General features: G+C 44.4%; 1 protein-coding gene across 1 annotated transcript; it reads right to left on the bottom strand.

The window, feature by feature from the left end:
* Positions 1-1,222: 1,222 nt before the first annotated feature.
* On the bottom strand, positions 1,223-20,922 carry LOC124017154 (keratin, type I cytoskeletal 18-like). Its single transcript, XM_046332548.1, has 11 exons — positions 20,858-20,922; positions 17,958-18,228; positions 17,480-17,605; positions 16,910-16,992; positions 16,301-16,457; positions 13,163-13,330; positions 11,785-11,910; positions 10,777-10,899; positions 10,578-10,672; positions 10,082-10,107; positions 1,223-2,015 (listed from the first exon to the last, which is right to left on the bottom strand). Exons 2-11 carry the CDS (start codon positions 18,219-18,221, stop codon positions 1,888-1,890), a joined length of 1,296 nt encoding a protein of 431 aa, XP_046188504.1. The 5' UTR covers positions 18,222-18,228; positions 20,858-20,922; the 3' UTR covers positions 1,223-1,887.
* Positions 20,923-21,891: the final 969 nt, after the last annotated feature.

The raw sequence follows: 21,891 nt of genomic DNA, 5'->3' as shown, positions 1-21,891 counted from the left end.
GGCACCTCTGTCTCGTACCTCACAGCCCAAAACCAGAAATACCACCCTATATACTTAATGAAACACTTAATGGTTTTTCCAACGCAAAGATTAACAGAGACATCAAATCGATGACTTCATTGTTCAGAGATTGCATGGCAGTCTGCCTTTAAACATCTGTGCACACAAATTGCTGTGCAGGGACCTCTAAGTCCAAGCAGCATTTACTAAATGTCTCTGATTACAAGGTAAAGTATTCTGGTGAAAGATTGGATGCCATTTGCATTATTTGACTTCAATTGTTAAAGTTGATTAAAGGTCATAAGTACAATAAGGACATCAAATTAAATCGAATAGTCTTACTAAGCTTTCATCATTACAAAGTGTCATTAGCTAAGTGCTATGATGGATGAATAGGACTGGAGCATTAATCAGAGCTGTCAGACAGACGTTTAGGCTCAACATGAAGGTAACCTTACAGTATTGTATGCATGCCTACCTACTGCACAAAGCAGTCATCACACGCACATGAACAGGCACAGTTATCTCCACTGACGTGTCATTGTGCTCATCAGGCTACGTAGTAGACAGGGTAGTTTCATGGTTTTACATAGAATGTGTTTTGAGTATGTGTAGAATTCATAGAATGTGTTTTCAGTATGTGTAGAATTCATAGAATGTGTTTTGAGTATGTGTAGAATTCATAGAATGTGTTTTCAGTATGTGTAGAATTCATAGAATGTGTTTTGAGTATGTGTAGAATTCATAGAATGTGTTTTCAGTATGTGTAGAATTCATAGAATGTGTTTTGAGTATGTGTAGAATTCATAGAATGTGTTTTCAGTATGTGTAGAATTCATAGAATGTGTTTTGAGTATGTGTAGAATTCATAGAATGTGTTTTCAGTATGTGTAGAATTCATAGAATGTGTTTTGAGTATGTGTAGAATTCATAGAATGTGTTTTGAGTATGTTTTGAGTATGTATTGAGTATGTGTAGAATTCATAGAATGTGTTTTCAGTATGTGTAGAATTCATAGAATGTGTTTTGAGTATGTGTAGAATTCATAGAATGTGTTTTCAGTATGTTTTGAGTATGTTTTGAGTATGTATTGAGTATGTGTGGAATGTGTTGGATGTAATACGTCTTACATTGTAGATTGTGGTTGATAGTTATTGAACATATAAGAAGTATTTTGGACACTCCATGATGATGAAACAAAATAAAAGAAAATAATACCAACTTTGACTAAAAGACAAACCTTTATTTCAGACATTACAGAAGTTTATAGACACAGACACAAAAGCATGTTGAAAGCCCAGCCCAAAAAATGCAGTTCAGTTGAAAGAGATTTACTGTGTCTATTGCTTGTTACCTAAATATAGACATAAATAGTTTAATGCACAAAGCAAAACCTTTTATTAAACAACAGCCATGTTAGTCATGTGACAACTGAGGGACAGATGCCATATGATACATCTCATTGACTTTCATTATATCTCATATTATTGTATTATTATATTATTGTATGCATACTATATACTATATAGCTCATAGTGTCCCCAGACATCTCCATGAGGCTGTGAAAGGAACAGGGTAGACTAACACTCTGATGGGAATGAAACAGACATCCATGTTAGTGGAGGCCCCTGAGGGTCAGTGGGTAAGGCTGGCCCTTGACCACGATGTGTGAGAATGATACTCAAACGATCAAATCAAATGTTATTTGTCACACAGGTGTAGACCTTACTGTGAAATGCTTACTTACAAGCCCTTAACCAACAATGCAGTTTTAAGAAAATATAGTTAAGAAAATGTTTACTAAATAAAGTAAAAATTAATTTAAAAAAGAACACAATAAAATAACAATAAGGAGGCTATATGAAGATGATGATGATGAGGCCCTTCTCACTTCTTCTTCTTCTTCACCTCCTCCTGAATCTGCTCCACCTCGCTGGACTCATCCACCACCTTGCCGTTGATCATAGTCTGAGTCACCACCTTCACTATCTTCCTGGTCCGCACATCCGGCTCCTCTGCAGGGAAACGAGAGGAAGAGGTTGAGGAAGAGGATGAGGAAGAGGATGTCACAGTATTGCTGTAACCCAACAGGCTCTGATTTGTAACACGACCTATGAACTTGCCAACTTTTTGATGATGGATCTACTGCTTATGAATGTGTTAAGTATAGTTTATGAATGTGTTAAGTATAGCTTATGAATGTGTTAAGTATAGTTTATGAATGTGTTATGTATAGTTTATGAATGAGTTATGTATAGTTTATGAATGTGTTAAGTATAGTTTATGAATGTGTTAAGTATAGTTTATGAATGTGTTAAGTATAGTTTATGAATGAGTTAAGTATAGTTTATGAATGTGTTATGTATAGCTTATGAATGAGTTAAGTATAGTTTATGAATGTGTTAAGTATAGTTTATGAATGAGTTAAGTATAGTTTATGAATGTGTTAAGTATAGTTTATGAATGAGTTAAGTATAGTTTATGAATGTGTTATGTATAGCTTATGAATGAGTTAAGTATAGTTTATGAATGTGTTAAGTATAGCTTATGAATGTGTTAAGTATAGTTTATGAATGTGTTATGTATAGCTTATGAATGTGTTAAGTATAGTTTATGAATGTGTTAAGTATAGTTTATGAATGAGTTAAGTATAGCTTATGAATGTGTTAAGTATAGCTTATAAATGAGTTAAGTATAGCTTATGAATGAGTTAAGTATAGCTTATGAATGAGTTAAGTATAGCTTATGAATGTGTTAAGTATAGTTTATGAATGTGTTAAGTATAGCTTATGAATGAGTTAAGTATAGCTTATGAATGTGTTAAGTATAGCTTATAAATGAGTTAAGTATAGCTTATGAATGAGTTAAGTATAGCTTATGAATGAGTTAAGTATAGCTTATGAATGTGTTAAGTATAGCTTATAAATGAGTTAAGTATAGCTTATGAATGAGTTAAGTATAGCTTATAAATGAGTTAAGTATAGCTTATGAATGTGTTAAGTATAGCTTATGAATGTGTTAAGTATAGTTTATGAATGTGTTAAGTATAGCTTATGAATGAGTTAAGTATAGCTTATGAATGTGTTAAGTATAGCTTATGAATGTGTTAAGTATAGTTTATGAATGTGTTAAGTATAGCTTATGAATGAGTTAAGTATAGCTTATGAATGTGTTAAGTATAGCTTATGAATGTGTTAAGTGTAGCTTATGAATGTGTTAAGTATAGTTTATGAATGTGTTAAGTATAGCTTATGAATGAGTTAAGTATAGCTTATGAATGAGTTAAGTATAGTTTATGAATGTGTTAAGTATAGCTTATGAATGTGCTAGGAATTCCTTTTGTAAGTACACCCCAAATAAAGTGCTACCAAATTGATGTAGTGAGTAGTCACAAGCCTACAGTAACACTCCGTTACAACATTGAGACTTGTGGTATTATTTTCACCTAATGCAGTTGCTAGGGACAGCTCTGTTTTGGGTGTTTGCTTTGTTTGCAGGCTTATGAAACTGCCATTAGTCTGTGGCCACGGCCCCTTGATTTGATGCCAGGGTGGAGGAAGCAGCACAGAATGAAGTTGTACATTTGATTCTGACATAAGGCAACACCGCTGACCCTATTTTAAACTTGCAGTGTAAATAAGTGTTGGGCAGTTGGCTTTGTCAGCGAGCCAATGGCCCGGAGTACCTCCACTTTACTCTATAAGTCACCGAAAGTACCTACACAAGCTAGCCTATGGTCGTTTCCCCGTGTAACTTCTTGGCGTAGGGTAAAGTTGCCCCTAGATTCTGATCTTGGGTCAGTTTTGCAGTTTCCCGACTAGGATTGGGAGAGGGGAAGCTGATCCTAAATCTGTACCTAGGGGAAACTTCCCCCGGGAACGTAACCCCCCTGGACCTTGAGCCTGGTGAACATTCAGACCAATGAAATGCTCGATGAAGGTGAGAGTGAATGTGAGGGTGAGTTGGAGAAGGGAGGAGGGACGAGAGAAGGAAGGAGGGACGAGAGAAGGGAGGAGGGACGAGAGAAGGGAGGAGGGAGGAGGGAAGGGAGGAGGGACGAGAGAAGGGAGGAGGGACGAGAGAAGGGAGGAGGGACGAGAGAAGGGAGGAGGGAAGGGAGGAGGGACGAGAGAAGGGAGGAGGGACGAGAGAAGGGAGGAGGGAGGAGAGAAGGGAGGAGGGACGAGAGAAGGAAGGAGGGAAGATACGAAAGAAAGAAAGGGAAACAAACGATGGATGGGTGACCAGGATGGGTGACCAGGATGGGAGATCAGGATGGGTGACCAGGATGGGTGACCAGGATAAGTCCATGCAGTCATTTGAGAGGCCGAGGTGAATTGAGGTCTCTCTGTGTGAGAATGAAATGACCTACTCATGAATGAATGGGGACTTTTTTCAAACGCCATGGATGGAATTACCTAATGTCACACTGATACCTTTATCAGCTTTCTCCATCCTGGTGTACGGTCACGTCCACAATCATTTTAATATTTTTTTTTATTTTTTTATTGAACCTTTATTTAACTAGGCAAGTCAGTTACGAGCAAATTCTTATTTACAATGACGGCCTACCCAGGCCAAACCTGGAGGACGCTGGGCCAATTGTGCGCCAATCAATCAATGTTTTTCTGAGTAAGTAAGTTTAGCCTGTGTCAATGAGGATGTGAGTGTCATGTTTGTCATTTATTGTCATGTCTTGTCCCTGTGCTCCCCATGCTATTCGTTTCCCTCTGCTGGTCTTGTTTGGTTCTATCCCTCTCTCTCCCCTTCCCCCTTTCACTCTCTCGCTCTCTCTTCTCTCTGTCGTTCCGTTCCTGCTCCCAGCTGTTCCTATTCCCCTAATCATCATTTAGTCTTCCCACACCTGTTCCCGATCCTTTCCCCTGATTAGACTCCCTATTTATTCCTTTGTGATCCGTTCCTGTTCGATCGGTTCCTTGTTTTGTATTCCATGCTGTAATTGCGTTTCGCCCTGTCCTGTCGTGTTTTTGCCGTGATTGTGTATCACCCTGTCCTGTCGTGTTTTGTGCCTTCTTCAGACGCTGCGTGTGAGCAGGTGTCTCAGTTGACTACGGCCTGCGCCTACCCGGCGACCTGCAGTCTGTGGCCGCTTCTCCAGTTGTTTTCCCCTCTACTATCTAGAGGATTTCAGTTATTCGGTTTTGAGCATTAATAAACTCTGTTTCTGTTAAGTCGCGTTTGGGTCCTCCTTCACCTGCATAACAGAAGGAACCGATCAAAGAATGGACCCAGCGACTTCTGACGCTCGTTACACTGCCGTCGAGATCCAAGGAGCCATGCTCGGCAGACACGAGCAGGAATTGTCCGCTGCTCGCCAGGCCGTGGAAAACCTGGCTGCTCAGGTTTCCGACCTCTCTGGACAGTTCCAGAGTCTACGTCTCGTGCCACCTGTTACTTCCTGGCCTGCCGAGCCTCCAGAACCTAGGGTTAATAACCCACCTTGCTACTCCGGGCAGCCCACTGAGTGCCGCTCCTTTCTCACGCAGTGTGAGATTGTGTTCTCTCTCCAACCCAACACATACTCTAGAGAGAGAGCTCGGGTTGCTTACGTCATCTCACTCCTCACTGGCCGGGCTCGAGAATGGGGCACAGCTATCTGGGAGGCAAGGGCTGTTTGCTCTAACGATTTCCAGAACTTTAAAGAGGAGATGATTCGGGTTTTTGACCGTTCAGTTTTTGGTGGGGAGGCTTCTAGGGCCCTGGCTTCCTTATGCCAAGGTGAACGGTCCATAACGGATTATTCCATTGAGTTTCGCACTCTTGCTGCCTCTAGTGAGTGGAACGAGCCGGCGCTGCTCGCTCGTTTTCTGGAGGGACTCCACGCTGTGGTTAAGGATGAGATTCTCTCCCGGGAGGTTCCTTCAGATGTGGACTCTTTGATTGCTCTCGCCATCCGCATAGAACGACGGGTAGATCTTCGTCACCGGGCTCGTGGAAGAGAGCTCGCATCAACGGTGTTTCCCTGCTCCGCATCGCAGCCATCTCCCCCTCTGGCTTTGAGACTGAGCCCATGCAGCTGGGAGGGATTCGCATCTCGAATAAGGAGAGGGAACGGAGGATCACCAACCGCCTGTGCCTCTATTGTGGAGTTGCTGGACATTTCGTTAATTCATGTCCAGTAAAGCCAGAGCTCATCTGTAAGCGGAGGGCTACAGGTGAGCGCAACTACTCAAGTCTCTCCATCAAAGTCCTGTACTACTTTGTCGGTCCACCTACGCTGGACCGGTTCGGGCGCTACATGTAGTGCCTTGATAGACTCTGGGGCTGAGGGTTGTTTCATGGACGAAGCATGGGTTCGGAAACATGACATTCCTTTCAGAGAGTTAGATAAGCCTACGCCCATGTTCGCCTTAGATGGTAGTCATCTTCCCAGTATCAGATTTGAGACACTACCTTTAACCCTCACAGTATCTGGTAACCACAGTGAGACTATTTCTTTTTTGATTTTCCGTTCACCGTTTACACCTGTTGTTTTGGGTCATCCCTGGCTAGTATGTCATAATCCTTCTATTAATTGGTCTAGTAATTCTATCCTATCCTGGAACGTTTCTTGTCATGTGAAGTGTTTAATGTCTGCCATCCCTCCCGTTTCTTCTGTCCCTACTTCTCAGGAGGAACCTGGCGATTTGACAGGAGTGCCGGAGGAATATCATGATCTGCGCACGGTCTTCAGTCGGTCCCGAGCCAACTCCCTTCCTCCTCACCGGTCGTATGATTGTAGTATTGATCTCCTTCCGGGGACCACTCCTCCTCGAGGTAGACTATACTCTCTGTCGGCTCCCGAACGTAAGGCTCTCGAGGATTATTTGTCTGTGTCTCTTGACGCCGGTACCATAGTGCCTTCTTCCTCTCCGGCCGGGGCGGGGTTCTTTTTGTTAAGAAGAAGGACGGTACTCTGCGCCCCTGCGTGGATTATCGAGGGCTGAATGACATAACGGTTAAGAATCGTTATCCGCTTCCCCTTATGTCATCAGCCTTCGAGATTCTGCAGGGAGCCAGGTGCTTTACTAAGTTGGACCTTCGTAACGCTTACCATCTCGTGCGCATCAGAGAGGGGGACGAGTGGAAAACGGCGTTTAATACTCCGTTAGGGCATTTTGAGTACCGGGTTCTGCCGTTCGGTCTCGCCAATGCGCCAGCTGTTTTTCAGGCATTAGTTAATGATGTTCTGAGAGACATGCTGAACATTTTCGTTTTTGTCTATCTTGACGATATCCTGATTTTTTCTCCGTCACTCGAGATTCATGTTCAGCACGTTCGACGTGTTCTACAGCGCCTTTTAGAGAATTGTCTCTATGTAAAGGCTGAGAAGTGCTCTTTTCATGTCTCCTCCGTTACTTTTCTCGGTTCCGTTATTTCCGCTGAAGGCATTCAGATGGATTCCGCTAAGGTCCAAGCTGTCAGTGATTGGCCCGTTCCAAGGTCACGTGTCGAGTTGCAGCGCTTTTTAGGTTTCGCTAATTTCTATCGGCGTTTCATTCGTAATTTCGGTCAAGTTGCTGCCCCTCTCACAGCTCTTACTTCTGTCAAGACGTGTTTTAAGTGGTCCGGTTCCGCCCAGGGAGCTTTTGATCTTCTAAAAGAACGTTTTACGTCCGCTCCTATCCTCGTTACTCCTGACGTCACTAGACAATTCATTGTCGAGGTTGACGCTTCAGAGGTAGGCGTGGGAGCCATTCTATCCCAGCGCTTCCAGTCTGACGATAAGGTTCATCCTTGCGCTTATTTTTCTCATCGCCTGTCGCCATCTGAGCGCAACTATGATGTGGGTAACCGTGAACTGCTCGCCATCCGCTTAGCCCTAGGCGAATGGCGACAGTGGTTGGAGGGGCGACCGTTCCTTTTGTCGTTTGGACAGACCATAAGAACCTTGAGTACATCCGTTCTGCCAAACGACTTAATGCCCGTCAAGCTCGTTGGGCGTTGTTTTTCGCTCGTTTCGAGTTTGTGATTTCTTACCGTCCGGGTAGCAAGAACACCAAGCCTGATGCCTTATCCCGTCTGTTTAGTTCTTCTGTGGCTTCTACTGATCCCGAGGGGATTCTTCCTTATGGGCGTGTTGTCGGGTTAACAGTCTGGGGAATTGAAGGACAGGTTAAGCAAGCACTCACGCACACTGCGTCGCCGCGCTTGTCCTAGTAACCTCCTTTTCGTTCCTGTTTCCACTCGTCTGGCTGTTCTTCAGTGGGCTCACTCTGCCAAGTTAGCGGGTCATCCCGGTGTTCGAGGCACTCTTGCGTCTATTCGCCAGCGCTTTTGGTGGCCGACTCAGGAGCGTGACACGCGCCGTTTCGTGGCTGCCTGTTCGGACTGCGCGCAGACTAAGTCGGGTAACTCTCCTCCTGCCGGTCGTCTCAGACCGCTCCCCATTCCTTCTCGACCATGGTCTCACATTGCCTTAGACTTCATTACCGGTCTGCCTTTGTCTGCGGGGAAGACTGTGATTCTGACGGTTGTCGATAGGTTCTCTAAGGCGGCACATTTCATTCCCCTCGCTAAACTTCCTTCCGCTAAGGAGACGGCACAAATCATTATTGAGAATGTATTCAGAATTCATGGCCTCCCGTTAGACGCCGTTTCAGACAGAGGTCCGCAATTCACGTCACAGTTTTGGAGGGAGTTCTGTCGTTTGATTGGTGCGTCCGTCAGTCTCTCTTCCGGGTTTCATCCCCAGTCTAACGGTCAAGCAGAGAGGGCCAATCAGACGATTGGTCGCATACTACGCAGCCTTTCTTTCAGGAACCCTGCGTCTTGGGCAGAACAGCTCCCCTGGGCAGAATACGCTCACAATTCGCTTCCTTCGTCTGCTACCGGGTTATCTCCGTTTCAGAGTAGTCTGGGTTACCAGCCTCCTCTGTTCTCATCCCAGCTTGCCGAGTCCAGCGTTCCCTCCGCTCAAGCGTTTGTCCAACGTTGTGAGCGCACCTGGAGGAGGGTGAGGTCTGCACTTTGCCGTTACAGGGCACAGACGGTGAGAGCCGCCAATAAACGCAGGATTAAGAGTCCAAGGTATTGTTGCGGCCAGAGAGTGTGGCTTTCCACTCGCAACCTTCCTCTTACGACAGCTTCTCGTAAGTTGACTCCGCGGTTCATTGGTCCGTTCCGTGTCTCCCAGGTCGTCAATCCTGTCGCTGTGCGACTGCTTCTTCCGCGACATCTTCGTCGCGTCCATCCTGTCTTCCATGTCTCCTGTGTTAAGCCCTTTCTTCGCACCCCCGTTCGTCTTCCCTCCCCCCTCCCGTCCTTGTCGAGAGCGCACCTATTTACAAGGTACATAAAATTATGGACATGCGTTCTCGGGACGGGGTCACCAATACCTAGTGGATTGGGAGGGTTACGGTCCTGAGGAGAGGAGTTGGGTTCCGTCTCGGGACGTGCTGGACCGTTCGCTCATCGATGATTTCCTCCGTTGCCGCCAGGATTCCTCCTCGAGTGCGCCAGGAGGCGCTCGGTGAGTGGGGGGTACTGTCATGTTTGTCATTTATTGTCATGTCTTGTCCCTGTGCTCCCCATGCTATTCGTTTCCCTCTGCTGGTCTTGTTTGGTTCTATCCCTCTCTCTCCCCCTCCCCTTTCACTCTCTCGCTCTCTCTTCTCTCTGTCGTTCCGTTCCTGCTCCCAGCTGTTCCTATTCCCCTAATCATCATTTAGTCTTCCCACACCTGTTCCCGATCCTTTCCCCTGATTAGACTCCCTATTTATTCCTTTGTGATCCGTTCCTGTTCGATCGGTTCCTTGTTTTGTATTCCATGCTGTAATTGCGTTTCGCCCTGTCCTGTCGTGTTTTTGCCGTGATTGTGTATCACCCTGTCCTGTCGTGTTTTGTGCCTTCTTCAGACGCTGCGTGTGAGCAGGTGTCTCAGTTGACTACGGCCTGCGCCTACCCGAAGCGACCTGCAGTCTGTGGCCGCTTCTCCAGTTGTTTTCCCCTCTACTATCTAGAGGATTTCAGTTATTCGGTTTTGAGCATTAATAAACTCTGTTTCTGTTAAGTCGCGTTTGGGTCCTCCTTCACCTGCATAACAGTGAGAGTGATGTCAAGTTAAAGAACTGTTACTCACGTTTTGGTGGTGGTACTTCTTTCATCCTGCATCAATAATGGAAAAAGAATGTGCCCAATGACTTTAACTGATACATGGAAATTGTCACTGGCAGAAGATGTTATGTCCCAGGAAGAACAATTATCTGTTTGATTCAACTCAACTGAGAGCAGAACTTTCCTGGATATACAGTACTAAGCACCCCTTATTTACATCTGACCATAGCATTATATGTAACAAAGATAGAGAAAGAGAAGCGTTTCCAATGACATCATCAATGAATTAGTAGACAATTAGCAGGCGATGCCTAATCATAATTGGTTAAAATCACACGATGCACACGGATGATGTCCCTGGAAACACTTATCTTCCTCTATTTTTTTACTACAAAACACAGAAACATGCAATTTTCATATATGTTAATGTTGGGGGTGGTGCTGAAGATGATGAATATGAAGTTGAAAATGTCCCTTTAAAGTTAAACGTTCACATAAAGAGGATCATCCTCGTGACTCACATCTCCTCTCCCTCCAGCAGTCTCCTGTAGGTGGCGATCTCTATCTCTAAGTTCTGCTTGGTGCGGAGCAGCTGTTCATAGTCCGTCTTGTTGCGCTGCAATAAAATACAACACAACTTTATTAGTCCATTTGTTACTGTAAACAACGGAGATATGAATCCAGTTCCACCTCCTTAGCCGCTGGGCTACCAGTGAGTACCTGCATGTCCAGACGCAGCTGAGACAGGTCCTCCTCCAGCTGGGACAGCGTGGTCTGCAGACGCTCCATCTCCAGGCTGTACTTCTGACCTGTCTCCCCCAGGTTACCCTTCAGAGCTGACACCTGGGGTGGAGAGGGTGAGTCCGATAAAGAAATCACATCAAATCAAATGTCATTTGTCACATGCGCCAAATACAACAGGTGTAGACCTTAAAGTGAAATGCTGACTTACAAGCCCCTAACCAACAGGTGTAGACCTTAAAATGAAATGCTGACTTACAAGCCCTTAACCAACAGGTGTAGACCTTAAAGTGAAATGCTGACTTACAAGCCCTTAACCAACAGGTGTAGACCATAAAGTGAAATGCTGACTTACAAGCCCTTAACCAACAGGTGTAGACCTTAAAGTGAAATGCTGACTTACAAGCCCTTAATCAACAGGTGTAGACCTTACTGTGAAATGCTGACTTATACAAGCCCTTAACCAACAGGTGTAGACCTTACTGTGAAATGCTGACTTACAAGCCCTTAACCAACAGGTGTAGACCTTAAAGTGAAATGCTGACTTATACAAGCCCTTAATCAACAAATGTATACCTGATACACCTTCTCATCAAATATACAGTGATGTACACGCGCAGATTAAATGTATACCTGATACACCTTCTCATCAAATATACAGTGTGTGATTACAGAAAGGAAGAGAATCTGTGTATACAGGTCAGGGGATGGGTGTCGTTATAATACTGATCCCTACACTCTTAGAAACAAGGTGCTCTCTAGAACCTGCTAGAAGAACCATTTAAAGAACCCTAGAACCAAAAAGGGTTCTCCTAAGGGAGTGTATCTGACCCAAAATCAAGGAAGATGAGATATATTTACAGTCAACAAGGATAACATGGGTGGGGAAAAGAGCAAGGATCCCATCGATACTGTAGTTGTGCTGGTTGTCCAGCTGTAGATCCCCAGTACAACACAACGCCCAGTTGACAGGTTCCTAGTTCCTACCTGTTTGTGCAGACTCTCTAGCTCCACCTCCAGGTTCTGTAGGAAGCGTTGTCTCTCCACCAACTCACTCTGAGCCCCCCTGAGAGCCTCGTTAGACTCCTTTACCTCGTTCTGCACCATCTCCAGCTGTAACACACCACACACACGTTCCTGAATGAACCGCACCCCCAGGTTACTGAGAACAGTAACACACACGTTCCTGAATGCACCGCACCCCCAGGTTACTGAAAACAGTAACACACACGTTCCTGAACACACCACATCCCCAGGCTACTGAAAACAGTAACACACACGTTCCTGAACACACCGCATCCCCAGGCTACTGAGAACAGTAACACACACGTTCCTGAACACACCACATCCCCAGGTTACTGAGAACAGTAACACACACGTTCCTGAACACACCACATCCCCAGGTTACTGAAAACAGTAACACACACGTTCCTGAACACACCACATCCTCAGGTTACTGAAAACAGTAACACACACGTTCCTGAACACACCACATCCCCAGGTTACTGAAAACAGTAACACACACGTTCCTGAACACACCACATCCCCAGGTTACTGAAAACAGTAACACACACGTTCCTGAACACACCACATCCCCAGGTTACTGAAAACAGTAACACACACGTTCCTGAACACACCGCATCCCCAGGTTACTGAGAACACTACAGTAAGTTACTAGATACCACACCTGGGTTAACCTGGATATGATAACTATGATACGCCTGAATCGTAACTTGAGATACACATGCAATGCCAACGGGAGATTTGCATGAACATTTGAGTCACACGCACTTATCTCATGTTACAAATCAGCCCTGAGAGACTAAACTCTAGTGTCCAGTTTCTGGCATGGTGATGCACCCATCCAGCCAGTCTCCCACTGACCTTTTTGAGGTCCCCATCCAGCCAGTCCCCCACTAACCTTCTTGAAGTCCCCATCCAGCCAGTCTCCCACTAACCTTCTTGAGGTCCCCATCCAGCCAGTCTCCCACTGACCTTCTTGAGGTCCCCATCCAGCCAGTCCCCCACTAACCTTCTTGAGGTCCCCATCCAGCCAGTCTCCCACTGACCTTCTTGAGGTCCCCATCCAGCCAGTCTCCCACTGACCTTCTTGAGGTCCCCATCCAGCCAGTCTCCCACTGACCTTCTTGAAGTCCCCATCCAGCCAGTCTCCCACTGACCTTCTTGAAGTCCCCATCCAGCCAGTCTCCCACTAACCTTCTTGAGGTCCCCATCCAGCCAGTCCCCCACTAACCTTCTTGAGGTCCCCATCTAGTCAGTCCCCCACTGAACTTCTTGAGGTCCCCATCCAGCCAGTCTCCCACTGACCTTCTTGAGGTCCCCATCCAGTCAGTCCCCCACTAACCTTCTTGAGGTACCACTGCTCAGCCTGGTCCTTGTTCTTCTTGATGATGCCCTCGTACTGAGTTCTGAGGTCTGACATTACTGTGCCCAGTTCAGGTCCACCATGACCCGCGTCCATCTCCACGTTCACAGTCTGAGCAGCAATATGGCCCTTCATAGACTCCACCTCCTGCAGAGAGACAATTCATACATCAATCAATTACAAATGTTGTCACAAAGTACCAGGGGTTGGAACTTTTTTCCAATGGCGTCTTTCTGAACATAACCATTATTTATTTGATTCCGTCCACTGTTCCAACCAGTAAAATAAAGTTCTGAAACGGTCCGAAACCCCCAAAATGTACTTTATATGGCTCCTTTCTGTTCCTTTTTAAACCTCTGAGATTATTGTATTTTTTACATTGAGCTCGACATTAAAATACTCAGTGCTGATGGAGCAGCTTGCTACAGAGCAGGCAAACGGTTTCATCTGTATGGGAAAGTCATTAAGAGCTAATTGTCTTTTGCTGTAACAGACTGGTTTAATCATAATGAAAGCCAAACCCTTTTACACTGTGTACTGTGCTGCCAGTCACTGTGGACAGATAAGTGTAGGACATGAGATGCGACTGAGATTTTGCAGGTGGGGAAAGAGTGAGAAAGGGTGCAGAAGGAGGCTTGCCTTGAAGCTCTGGGCATCTTATTATGGTCTGCATAATCTGAATTAGGACCACAGAATTATACCTACGAGGAGCGGAGTCTATGGAGGAACTTTGAATGTGTTTGAACATCCGAGAGTTGTCTTAATGTTGGACAAAGCTAACGTTAGCTAGCTAACAAGCTTGTTTGTGCAGAGCAGCACTAGAATTAAAAGCACGTCTTACCTTTTTGAGGTTAATAATTCTAAAGGGAAATGTGATAACTGAAGTATCCTCAACTAGCATTGAAAAAGTGAGTGAATTCTACACCCCACTGTGACAGAGAGGTCAGTGAATTCTACACACCACTGTGACAGAGAGGTCAGTGAATTCTACACCCCACTGTGACAGAGAGGTCAGTGAATTCTACACACCACTGTGACATAGAGGTCAGTGAATTCTACACACCACTGTGACAGAGAGGTCAGTGAATTCTACACACCACTGTGACATAGAGGTCAGTGAATTCTACACACCACTGTGACATAGAGGTCAGTGAATTCTACACCCCACTCTGACAGAGAGGTCAGTGAATTCTACACACCACTGTGACATAGAGGTCAGTGAATTCTACACCCCACTGTGACATAGAGGTCAGTGAATTCTACACCCCACTCTGACAGAGAGGTCAGTGAATTCTACACCCCACTCTGACAGAGAGGTCAGTGAATTCTACACACCACTGTGACATAGAGGTCAGTGAATTCTACACCCCACTGTGACAGAGAGGTCAGTGAATTCTACACACCACTGTGACATAGAGGTCAGTGAATTCTACACACCACTGTGACATAGAGGTCAGTGAATTCTACACACCACTGTGACAGGGAGACCCTCTTCATTATTAACATCATCTCCATGAATACTTGATGAAGGTGAGCTCATGTCACTGTTCCCTCTCACTGTTCCCTCTCACTGTTCCCTCTCACTGTTCCCTCTCACTGTTCCCTCTCACTGTTCCATCTCACTGTTCCCTCTCACTGTTGTCTCTCACTGTTGTCTCTCACTGTTCCCTCTCACTGTTGTCTCTCACTGTTGTCTCTCACTGTTCCCTCTCACTGTTCCCTCTCACTGTTCCCTCTCACTGTTCCCTCTCACTGTTCCCACTCACTGTTCCCTCTCACTGTTCCCTCTCACTGTTCCCTCTCACTGTTGTCTCTCACTGTTGTCTCTCACTGTTGTCTCTCACTGTTACCTCTCACTTTTGTCTCTCACAGGGACAGGGGGACACCTCGTCAGTTGTATAACTGAATGCATTCAACTGAAATGTGTCTTCTGCATTTAATCCAACCCCTCTGAATCAGAGAGGTGCAGTTAGTTGCCTTAATCTACATCCACGCCATCGGCGCCCGGAAAACAGTGGGTTAACTGCCTTGCTCAGGGGCCTCTCACTGCCCCCCCTCTCTCTCTCTCTCTCTCTCTCTCTCTCTCTCTCTCTCTCTCTCTCTCTCTCTCTCTCTCTCTCTCTCTCTCCCTCTCCCTCTCCCTCTCCCTCTCCCTCTCCCTCTCTGCAAAATACACATCTTAATAGACTCAGCATATGGCACCACTGCATTGGCACCACAACCAGCTTTATAGACACACCGAGCACATCTAGGGCCAGTTATCGACAACACACAAACACACACACATACACACACCATAGGAACATAGGAAGGGATGAGCCAAGCACCCACACACACAGAGGCAGGCACGCACACGCACACGCACATGACGCAGGCACGTGCACACACACACCAGAAGAAACTTACAATCACATCATTCTACCCAGTGCCACATACAAGTAGTACAAGGTGACTTATCCCTTCACACAGGTCTGTAGTGTTCCTATTCAGAGCAGAGCAACCAGTGATCCAATGCTGTTTTGAGAGGGGTCTCTGTAGACTTGAGTAAAAAAAGCTAAGACCTGAGTTACTCAGGCTTTGAGTTACTTAAGACAAAGAGGCCTCCGGTGCTGGATTTCAGAGTCTGAGCCGGTTCCTACTCCAAGCTTCCAAGGGGATGTAGAGTGATACCACCACTGGGACAGAAATGAACAGAGGACCAGTCTCTTCCCCTTTCAGACCACTTACGTGATTCAGTGGTCTGTCATTCAGTTCAGACCATTCGGTCAATGGCCAGTAAGAAGAGGAAAGGTGACAGAGGACATCCTTGTCTTACTCCAGTCAGAGATATCTCCCCATTCTAGGAGACCATGGGAAAAATCTGTAGTTCAGTTATAACCTGGCTATAACTAGGGACCCATAGTTTTTCCTGGCTTCGTAATGAAGTGAGGAAAAACTCCTGGCCCCTCTATCCCAGAGGTCAAAACTGGTTAAAACGACATCTTGATGACATCGTTTCCACTAGTTTTGTCTGTCGGGATACCATCATCCTTAATAAAGAAAGTCGACCTCTCCAATTCCTGACTTATATGCTTTAGGATGGATAAAGTCCTGATCTACAGAGCTACCTCCTCTCACCTCCTCATGGTTCTTCTTCAGGAAGTAGATCTCTTCCTTCAGGCTGTCTAGGTCTCCTTTCAGGGACCCAATGATCTGATCATGGTCCACCTTGGCCTTCTTCAGGGCCAAACAGTCCCTCTCCACAGACTGGGACATGCACAACTCTGTCTCCCACCTGGAGGAGGAGGAGGAGGAGGAGGAGGAGGAGGAGGAGGAGGAGGAGGAGGAGGAGGAGGAGGAGGAGGAGGAGGAGGAGGAGGAGGAGGAGGAGGAGGAGGAGGAGGAGGAGGAGGAGGAGGAGATTGTGAAGTGAGAGATTCTGAAGGGAGATATTGTGAGAGCTTTGGTGACTAATGTTTCTAAAGTATTCAATACAGATAGTAAAATCAACATTACACTTGAAAGAAGGGGTGGGGTGGGGTGAGGGAGGAGGGGAAGGATTAACTGACACAAACACAGACTAAAACATACACAAGCACACAGTTGCACTATGCAGACAAATATTTGTCTACTTAGTGCAGCGTTGGTGTGGAGCCTGAACATACATCTGCAAACCATGTTTGAAGAGCTTTCACTTCAAAACTGAACTGGACTCATGTTCAGAAGCAAACACAGAGAACCACTCACTTGATCCTGAAGTCGTCAGCTGCCAGTTTAGCATTGTCAATCTCCAGCATGAGGCGAGCGTTCTCCAGTGTCTTCTTCCTCACCTGAGGAAAGACAGGGATCAGGGTAAGCGTTACCTTTCACATATCTACAATGTACTAGTACAATGTTACAGTTGAAGGTTCCCATCATCTCTAATGTATCTTAAACGGATACTTTCACTGTCACCTAACCCTCACTTACTGAAACACTGACTCCATATGCATCCTTGGGATATTGGGTAACGCATTAAACTGTACCCGTTTAAAATGGCCTTATGCTTATCTTTTACCCACCATCTGGTGGGGCAGTGGAGCGCAGGTTAAGTTAAAGGGTCTATTTCTGCTCATGTTAAACTCCTATTAAAGAGAGTCACTGTGTTAACACTTGTATGGTAAACGTGTACACGTGTGTACTGAGCGTGACTATGTTCACAATGTGTACATCCACATCCTGACTCAGACATAGACACAGTGTCCTCATTGTACAGTGAGAAAAGAGCATTGGTTAAGAGAGAGGGCTCATGGGAACGTAGGGACGCTGGGAACCCACCTCCTGTTCCACCTGGTGGGCCTGGGCCATCATGGTTTCGAAGTCGTGACCTTTAGGGAGGCGCTCAATCATTATCTGCTTGATCCTCAGCTCCAGGTCTGCGTTGGACGTCTCCAGGGAGCGCACCTAAGAACAAGACTTATTATCCATTATCTTGCTAAGTGCTTGCTCAAGGGTACAACGACAGGATGGCACTCAGGATCAGAAGAGGGCGGGCTCATTGTAATGGCTGGAATGGAATCCATGGAATGAGGTTAAACATGTGGTTTCCATGTGTCTGATAACGTTCCATTAATGACATTACAGATATTACAATGAGCTCTTCCTCCTAAGCTCCTCCCACCAACCTCCTCTGTTCAGGATAGCTGCTAGCTCACTCTGCACTAGATTTCCAGTCAGATCTAGGATTTGAACCAGCGAGCCTCCGGTTGCTGAACCACTTCTCTAACCTCTACCCTCTAGGCTACCTTCCACCCACCTTGTCCAGGTAAGTGGCCAGGCGGTTGTTGAGGCCCTGCATGGCCTCCTTCTCGTTGGTGTGGTTGCCCAGCTGCCCATTGAGGTTCAGGGTGACTGGAACTCTGTTCAGGTCATGGCTGATGGAGGCGGAGCGGGTCAGGGGGCTGGTGGCAAAGGACACGGCAGCTCTGGAGCGGGCACGGACACTGTCTCTCAGAGACAGGCTTGAGAAAGAGGGCTGACGGCCCACAGAGAAGCTCCGCACTGAGAAACTGGACGACATGACGGCTCTGTTTGGGAGATGACAAAAAGGAAGAAGACCTGATAAAAATTTGAGGGTCGGAACGCTGTTGTAATAAACACACTTGTGTCGACTACACATAACTAATGTGGCCTCAAGAAAAATGTCTCTAGTCTAGTGATGCTTCAGCTCAGTTTCATATGGAAATCCTCAATTATTTGAGGAAAAAATTGATCAAGGTCATTACACCATTGATTGTTGCAGTATGCAAATAATTATTAAAGGCACGTAAACCTTAGGCTAGTATAACAGGTCTGTCAACATACCAAATGTGCATGATTTTGATCAGACGGAAACAATATATTCATGGGCTAAAAAGAACACAGCCTGGGGGCCATTTTGAACAAGCCCACCGCTGCTGTCTATTCAAACTAAGAATCAGCCAGTGATAAACCTCAATGGATTACTATTTTTATAACAACTACACTGTCTTTATGATTACTAGACAGTTTTTCTGACTACCAGACTGTCTTTATGGCTACCAGACTGTCTTTATGACTACCAGACTGTCTTTATGACTACCAGACTGTCTGTACGGCTACTAGACAGTTTGTATGGCCACTAGACGGATTTTATGACTACTAGACTGTCTTTATGACTACCAGACTGTCTTTATGACTACCAGACTGTCTTTATGGCTACCAGACTGTCTTTATGACTACCAGACTGTCTGTACGGCTACTAGACAGTTTGTATGACTACTAGACTGTCTTTACGGCTACTAGACAGTCTTTGTGACTACTAAACTGTCTTTATGGCTACTATACTGTCTTTATGGCTACTATACTGTCTTTATGGCTACTATACTGTCTTCATGATTATCAAATAAAATCAGAGTTTATTTGTCACATGCGCCGAATACATCAGTGAAATGCTCACTTACAGGCTCTAACCAATAGTGCAAAAAAGGTGTTAGGTGGACAATAGGTAAAATACAGTTGAAAATAGCAGTAGCGAGGCTATATACAGTAGCGAGGCTATATACAGTAGCGAGGCTATATACAGTAGCGAGGCTATATACAGTAGCGAGGCTATATACAGTAGCGAGGCTATATACAGTAGCGAGGCTATATACAGTAGCGAGGCTATATACAGTAGCGAGGCTATATACAGTAGCAAGGCTATATACAGTAGCAAGGCTATATACAGTTGCAAGGCTATATACAGTAGCGAGGCTATATACAGTAGCGAGGCTATATACAGTAGCGAGGCTATATACAGTAGCAAGGCTATATACAGTAGCGAGGCTATATACAGTTGCAAGGCTATATACAGTAGCGAGGCTATATACAGTAGCGAGGCTATATACAGTAGCGAGGCTATATACAGTAGCGAGGCTATATACAGTAGCAAGGCTATATACAGTAGCGAGGCTATATACAGTAGCGAGGCTATATACAGTAGCGAGGCTATATACAGTAGCGAGGCTATATACAGTAGCAAGGCTATATACAGACACCGGTTAGTCAGGCTGATTGAGGTAGTATGTACATGTAGATATGGTTAAAGTGACATATATGCATTTATGATGAACAGAGAGTAGCAGTAGCGTAAAAGAGGGGTTGGCGGGACACAATGCAGATAGCCCGGTTAGCCAATGTGCGGGAGCACTGGTTACTAGACTGTTTTTGTGATTACTAGGCTGTCTTTGTGACTAGCAGATGGTCTTTATGGCTACTAGACTGTCTTCACGGCTACTAGACAGTTTGTATGACTATTAGACTGTCTTTGTGATTACTAGACTGTCTTTGTGACTACTAAACTGTTTGAGACAATCAACAATTACTTCATCCCAGCTTACAGTACAATCATCAACATGTAAATTACCAACCTGGTATCAGAAGAGTTTCCCAAGAACTGTCAGAAAACCCTCCATATCTTACATTACTATGGGGATAGTTATTGTTGTTATTATTCTATTCAACAATAAGTTAGAAAGTTAGTTTTTACCTCGTCAATGACAGAAATCACAAAACCAAGAACAAACATGAGTTCAGATTAAGGAGTTTATAGTTCTGTTCTGTCTAAAACAATACTAGTACTGTTTGGTGTTTGCATGGTAAACAGACAGTGTCCACAGTCACCAGCCACTGGGCACAGATGTCAGTTCAACGTTGGATTTAGGGGAAAAGTTGGGTGAAAAACATACAGAATTCCCTACGTTGAGGACTTTTTGCAAATTCGATCAGTTTTCCAAGTTAATTTAATGTCATCACATTGAGTTTTTGGGTTGAAATGACATGGAAACAACACTGATTGGACCTGTGGGTGGGCCGTTCAATAGGTCAAACTCTCTCTGTCATTTAAGACGAGATTCTCCCACCAACGACAAAACATCAGAAAAAATAAAACCTTCCTTTGTGATGTGATGAGTAGAGAAACATATAGAAATAAGGCGATAGAGGCACAAATAAAGATATTTGAACAATAATTTATAATCTTATGAATTACAATCTTTCATTATAACTTAGTTTTCAATGTTTTTGTCATTATACATTTACTGTTTTCAAAAATAAATTTCATTAGTTATTCAGACAAACTTGATTATCTTTCTTTTTTAAAATCTTCGATTCATATAAGATAAGATTAAATAGAAATAGTAAAATGAAACCACTGACCTGGATTCTGTTTTATTCAGTGAGAAAGAGAAAGAGGGAGAGAGGGATCCTGGAGAATGCTGAGTCTACTGTGAGAGTAATGCTACAGGTGCATTAATATAGAGGTGAGAAATGGGGAGGGGCCACATCTAAAAGTGGGTGTAGCCTCAATGTCTTCTGTAAGACATTGGAGTTGTTCTCTCCTGCAGGTAGCTAGAAGTCACCTGAACTTCATTCAGCAGAGTAAAATCAAATATTTTAAAAGAAGGAAAGAGAATTGGTCTAATCAAACAACAGAAGGCTATGTCAATAGATTTATACTGTATGTGTGGCTATGTCAATAGATTTATACTGTATGTGTGGCTATGTCAATAGATTTATACTGCATGTGTGGCTATGTCAATAGATTTATACTGTATGTGTGGCTATGTCAATACTAAATAGTTCTACTGTATGTGTGGCTATGTCAATACTAAATTGTTCTACTGCATGTGTGGCTATGTCAATAAATTTATACTGTATGTGTGGCTATGTCAATACTAAATAGTTATACTGTATGTGTGGCTATGTCAATACTAAATAGTTCTACTGCATGTGTGGCTATGTCAATAGATTTATACTGTATGTGTGGCTATGTCAATACTAAATAGTTCTACTGCATGTGTGGCTATGTCAATAGATTTATACTGTATGTGTGGCTATTTCAATACTAAATAGTTATACTGTATGTGTGGCTATGTCAATACTAAATAGTTCTACTGCATGTGTGGCTATGTCAATAGATTTATACTGTATGTGTGGCTATGTCAATACTAAATAGTTCTACTGCATGTGTGGCTATGTCAATACTAAATAGTTCTACTGCATGTGTGGCTATGTCAATAGATTTATACTGTATGTGTGGCTATGTCAATACTAAATAGTTCTACTGCATGTGTGGCTATGTCAATACTAAATAGTTCTACTGTATGTGTGGCTATGTCAATACTAAATAGTTCTACTGTATGTGTGGCTATGTCAATACTAAATAGTTCTACTGTATGTGTGGCTATGTC

Source organism: Oncorhynchus gorbuscha, unplaced genomic scaffold (genome assembly GCF_021184085.1).
Source record: "Oncorhynchus gorbuscha isolate QuinsamMale2020 ecotype Even-year unplaced genomic scaffold, OgorEven_v1.0 Un_scaffold_1685, whole genome shotgun sequence".
NCBI lineage: Eukaryota > Metazoa > Chordata > Actinopteri > Salmoniformes > Salmonidae > Oncorhynchus > Oncorhynchus gorbuscha.
The sequence above is the reverse complement of the archived record's forward strand: the minus strand, read 5'-3'. Positions and strand labels throughout refer to the sequence as shown.